This window comes from Hypanus sabinus, unplaced genomic scaffold (genome assembly GCF_030144855.1).
Source record: "Hypanus sabinus isolate sHypSab1 unplaced genomic scaffold, sHypSab1.hap1 scaffold_151, whole genome shotgun sequence".
NCBI lineage: Eukaryota > Metazoa > Chordata > Chondrichthyes > Myliobatiformes > Dasyatidae > Hypanus > Hypanus sabinus.
In genome coordinates this window covers 500,595-506,594 of record NW_026779585.1, presented here as the reverse complement: position 1 = coordinate 506,594, position 6,000 = coordinate 500,595, and the positions used below count along the sequence as shown (strand labels likewise).

Below are 6,000 nucleotides of genomic sequence, written 5' to 3'. Positions count from 1 at the left end.
GATCAGCATATGCAATGCAATAGAAAACATTATGACAGAACTGTGACAAAGTTTTTCGTACCAGAACTGTATATATGTGCCTCAAGACACTTGTGCAGCACCCTTCACTTGTGATCGTTCCAATCGACTATCTTCTTTGAGCTCCGGGTCTACATTCCCCAGTTTCTGATCGTGTTTCCTTCAGATGGTCACCGAACTTGCGGACAAGGGGCAGAAGGCAGAAAGTTCTGAGCAACTCCTGGGACTGGTGATGGCGAAGGGTCCCGCGGCCCAAAGAGCCATGTGGGACTCCTTTGTGAACATGCGCCGTGGAGTACCTAAGCTGGACAGGATACTGAAAGAAGTTGAGGAACACGGTATGTCCCCGCTGCGCGCTCTCCTGGCTTCTAACGCGGCCTCCCGAGCTAATGTGATTCACTGCTGAGCTGACCAGATCTGCTTGGATCCAACAGGTCCGCCAAGCCACGCATTCGTCACAGAGGTTGTATTGAAACTGCCCAGCAAACTACATGGTAAGTGGATAAGACTGGCTAGAGATGCTGAGGAAGAGGCTGAGGCGAGTAAAATTGCAGCATTTTGGGATGCATTTGGATGCAGTACTGTGCAAAGGACTGGATCAGCAAATTGGACACCAGGATCAGGGTGTAGTGGGCATCGAGGACGACTATCTTGGCATGCAGTGGGTTTGGGATCAGATGGAGTAACTGAAGTGAGAAATGGCGGATGGAATTCAATGCAGACAAGTTCGAGGTAATGTCTTGCACAGTGAGCAGTAGGGAACTTGACGAGTGCTGTGGAACAAAGGGACCTTTGGATACGGGTGCATTATTTATTGAAAGTAGCGTCCCATGGAGGGTGGGATGTAAAGAAAGCTTTTGGCACATTGGCCTTCATAAATCAAAGAACTGATTGGGAGATGGGATGTTACGTGAAGTTGCATAAGACGTGAAAGAGGCCCAACTTGTAGTATCATGTTCAGGTTTGGTCACCTAGAGGCAAGAAGGATGTAAATAAGGCTGAAAGAGTACAGGGGGTATCGAGGAAGACAAAGGGGTAGAGGTATACAAAATGACGAGGCGTATTGATTGGGTAAATGCAAGCACGGTCTCTCCAATCAGCAACACACACAAAATGCTGGAGGGATTCAGCAGATCAGTCGGGACGCATGGAAATGAGTAGGCTGTTGACGTTTCAGGTCGAGACACTTTCTTGTGGCTGAGAAGGAAGGGGGAAGAAGCCAGAACAAAAAATGTGTGAGGAGGGGAGCTGGAAGGAGATGGGTGAAGCCACGTGGATGGAAAAGGTCAAGGGCTGGAGAAGAAAGAATCTGACAGGAGACGAGGTCGGCCTAAGTCTGAAAAGAAAGGAGGAGGGTTCCCTGGGGGAAGTAATAGGCAGGTGAGAAGAGGTAAAATGTCAGAGTGGGGAATAGAGGAAGGGTGAGTGGGAGAAGATGTTTAGTGAAAGGAGAAATTGATATTCATCCCAACAGGTTGTAGGTTACCCAGATGAAATATGAAGTGTTGCCCCTCCACCCTGGGGTTGTCCTCATCATAGAACAAGATAAGACCATGGATCGTCATGTCTGAATGGGAAAGGGAATTAAAATGTTAGGTCACCAGGAAGTCCTGCCTATGACGGAGGTGATGGGCGAAGCGGTCCGCCAATTTACGACGGGTCTCATCAATGTAGTGGAGGCTGCATCGAGAGTACGGGATACAATAGATGACTCCAGCTGATGCCTGGGAGAACTGCCCGGGAACCTGAATGGACGTGAGGGAGGAGGTGTGTGGGCAGCTGTAGCACTGATTTTGCTTGCAGGGGTAAGTGCTTCAGGGAGGGTGAATAGGCAGACATGAGTGGACAAGGGGATCTCAGGGAGTGAGCCATCCCCTTGGGAAGAGGGGGTGGGAGGTAAAAAATATTCTTCGTGGCAGGATCCCTTTGCAGATTGTGGAAGTTGTGAAGGATGATGCGTTAGATGGGGACGATGATGAGGAGGTAGATAAGGACAAGAGGAATTCCTATCAGGAAGATGAGATGTGCATTGCAAGGGCAGGAACAATGGTGGAGAGAGGGGCCCATTGTTCGTTAAAGGAGCGGGATGTATCTGAGGTCCTGGAACTGAAAGCCATGTCCCGAAAAGGTGGTGAAGAAGACATGTGGCATTCTTGACTTTATTACTAAAGACAATGAGTGCAGAAGTCAGGAAGTGACATTGCAGCTTCATAAAACTCCAGTTAGGCCTCATCAGGAGTAGGCTGTACAGTTCTGATCCCCCCCCCCCCCCCCCCGACGTATGAAGGATGTCAGGGTTTTGGACAGGGTGCTGAAGGGATTCAACAGGATGTTGCGTGGATTGGAGACCACAGCTATCACGAGAGGTTGGACAAGGTTGCACTATATTTCCTGGAGCGGCGGAGGCTGATGGGAGTTCTTATAGGATTTTACAAGATTTCCAGAGGCATAGAGAAGGTAGACGGTCAGTATCTTTCTTCCAGGGTTGAAATGTCTTAACACATGGATTTAAGGTGAAAAGGGGTCAGTCAAAGGAGATACGGTGGGAATATACAGAGAGTGGTGTGTGCCTGGAATGCTCTGCCTGGGGTGGTGTTAGAGGCAGATATATTGAGATAGGGCCATGAATGTGAGGAAAATGGAAGGATATGGGCATTGTGCAGAGAGGAGGGGTTACTGTAGTGAACCATTTGATTACTAGTTAGTCTGGGACAGCTTTGTGGGCTGAAGGGCCTGTTTCTCTGCTGCGCTACACTCTGCGCACTATGTCAAGTTCAGTACAAATGACTGGCAGCACTGTCTCTGACAGGGAAGGATTCTTAATATTGCAGTTTATAAGCCAGTGGAGTGGTAAAACTCTGTTTGCTCTGTTCAAAGGCGTACAAAAGCAACACAAAGATTCCCTCCGAAGGCTGACCCAGATATTCGAATTGAAGTCTAGCCTGACGAAGGGAAAGGTGAAGCTTTCACAGCTGGGCGACCGATACACGGAGCTGACTATCATTTCCCCGATCCGCCAGTGGAGGCTGGTGGAGCACGAGCTGCTGGCGCGTGGCAAAGATCACGAGGAATGCCGGGAATCGGATCTGCGTAGAGATCTGGAGAGAATCCGCATCGGCGAGCTGTTTCAAAGCTGTTTCACTCGGGAGGTCCGCCCGGTGCAGAGGTCAAACGGGCAGGCGGAGAAATTTCATTCCGGATGCTCGGCGGCCGCCTGCGGAGTTCCGGGGATTGGGAAAACGACCTTGGTGCAGAAAATAACTCACGACTGGGCCGCCGGAGATCTGTATGAACAGTTCCAGTTTGTTTTCAGTTTCAAATTCCGCGACCTGAACACCATTAACGGAAAAGTATCTTTGAAGCATCTGGTTGTACTTTCATATCCTTACCTGGAGAAAATTCTAGATGAAATTTGGAAGAATCCTACAGTTCTGCTCTTTATATTCGACGGATTTGATGAATTCAAGGGCAACATCGACTTTGATGAAAGCGGGAGAGGAACGGAGCGTCAACATATGTGCCCCGATCCCGATAGCCTTGGTGAAGTATCTGACATTGTCTACAGTCTAATCCAGCGCAAACTGCTCCCGGGATGTTCAGTGTTACTAACCACCCGCCCCACAGCGTTGTATCTATTGGAAAAGGCGCAGATCAACCTCTGGGTTGAGATTCTTGGATTTTCTGGTGAGGAACGGAAAGACTACTTCGTCAAGTTTTTTGACAAGGACGAGAAGGTGTCATCGGCGTTTTTCAAACACATGGAAGAGAACAAGATCCTGTACACGATGAGCTACAACCCCTCTTACTGCTGCATCCTCGGTCAGGTTTTGGGTCCCTTCTTTATGCAAGACGAGAAACGTACGTTAATTCCCAGGACCATCACCCAGCTGTATTCCCATTTTATTTACAACATCCTGAAAAGTCATGTCGCCGACACTGAAAAATGTAATGATTTATTGTTAAGAGTCGGTCAGATGGCCTTCTCAGGACTGCACGAGAAGAAGATTGTGTTTACGGAAGAAGATTTGATGAAGCACGATCTGCAGCCTTCCCAGTTCCTGTCTGGGTTCCTGGTGGAACTTGTAGAGCGAGATGATTTTGATCAGAAAGTTGTGTACACATTCCCGCACCTCACCATCCAAGAGTTTGTAGCTGCACTCGCACAATACCTGACTCCAGAGCCCGGGGATATCCTGAAAATGCTCACTGAAGCCCACAACGAGAGCGATGGGCGTTTTGAGATCTTCCTGCGCTTTGTGGTGGGTCTCTCCTCCCCCGGGGCATCTCGAATACTGGATGAGTTTCTGGATCCTTGCTCTCGCGAAACCGCCTGCCGAGTGATTGACTGGCTGAAGGAGAAATTGGAAAGGCGGATTGGGCTGACGTGGAGCGAACAAGGTAAAAGGAGCTTGTTGAACACACTGCACTACCTGTTTGAGACTCAGAATTCTGGGCTGGCTCAGACCACGCTGGGCTCTGTGCCGAGACTTGCATTCGGAGACTCGGACTCCGAGAAGGCATTGTTACTCACGCCCATCGACTACGCTGTCCTGTCCCATGCCATTCGGCTCTGCCTGTCCATCAACGAACTGGACCTTCGGAACTGCTCTGTTCAATGTGAGGGGCTCCTCCAGCTGGAACCTGTCCTGAATAAGTGCCAAGTGTTGAGGTGACTCTTTTTTACCTGACTTTGCGACAAGATATGTGTTGAATGTTACTTCTGTTTTATTTTGCATACGTATAACTGCAATATATGTATATCAGACTCTATGTATACATGCACACTATGTACATGTATTTGGTATTTTGTATATGAGCAACTATGACAAGGCACGTATGAGCATCAAAATACTCAGTAATCAACAGGTTACAGATTGGCACTGCGATTCTTTGTCTGGATGTCAAATTCTGGTCCGCAGAAAGCAATCATTCACTAAACAGATATTGGTTAATCTGAATGTCACCCAGTAAGACAGAGGAGCAGGATTGGGCGAGTCTGCCATCTGACCATGGCTGATTTATTATGGGTCGGGTTTTTCCCTTAAATATGCCCTTAGTAACCAAGAACTTATCAGCTTCCCGTGTTAAATATACCCAATGACTTGGCCTCTTTGACCGTCAATGGAACGAATTCTACAGATTTACCGCGTTCCAGCTAAAGAAATTCCTCCTTGAGTTCTGTGGCTGTGCCCTTTGGTCCTAGACTCTCCCACTGTAGCAAACACCTCCTCCACGTCCATTCTATCCAGGCCTTTCAATATTCGACAGACTTAAATGAGATGCTCCCCTCATCCTCCTGAATTCCAACGAGTACAGGCCTATTGCCATCAAATGCCCCTCCTACTTTTAACCTTTGATTCCTGGGATCATCCTTGGGACCAAAATCTCTGTTGAACATAGCATCTGATATTGATCACAGAAAGCCCTGAATAAATAAATCATCCATAATTGTTTTGTGTAATTTGTCAATTTCCACTCAGGTTGGAAGGAAACAGTCTGGGGGATTCTGGAGTGGAAATATTGTCCAAGGCTCTGACGGATCCCAAATCTAAAGTACAAACAGTGGGGTAAGTCACGAACTGTGAAAATGTAAATTGCATTACTGGATGTTTCACATTTACAGTTGGCTATTAGTAGAGGCAGATGTATAATTAACAGGTATTTTCAAACCCGCATGATATTAGTTGACTTTCACTGTTTCAATCCATTCTCTTTCTCTCTCTCTGCTTTCCTCACCCATGCTCTCTACATATTTGTCCTTTCTCTTTTCCACTTGCACTTTGAATGCTTTCCCCTTTGCTTCCTTATTTTGGTTGCTATTCCCCTCGGTCTCTTTCACTCTTTCCTTCTCTGCTCTCCCTCTTCTCTTGCTGAGTTCCTGACATTTCTTCGCTGCCCTCTTTGTACCTCTCTACTACTTGCTATTCTCTCTCTCTTATCTTTTATTTTTCTCTCTTGATCTTCCCCAGTTTCTTCCTGATA

General features: G+C 47.5%; 1 protein-coding gene across 1 annotated transcript in view; it reads left to right on the top strand.

Annotated features, from left to right (window-relative positions):
• The first annotated feature begins 223 nt into the window (after positions 1–223).
• Positions 224–6,000, top strand: part of LOC132387085 (NACHT, LRR and PYD domains-containing protein 3-like) — a 28,311-nt gene continuing 22,534 nt past the window's right edge. The window contains exons 1-4 of the mRNA XM_059959439.1: positions 224–356; positions 453–512; positions 2,896–4,687; positions 5,499–5,585. Of these exons, the coding sequence (XP_059815422.1) occupies positions 251–356; positions 453–512; positions 2,896–4,687; positions 5,499–5,585 (2,045 nt within the window). The 5' untranslated portion in view covers positions 224–250. The remainder of the gene's footprint in view (positions 357–452; positions 513–2,895; positions 4,688–5,498; positions 5,586–6,000) is intronic.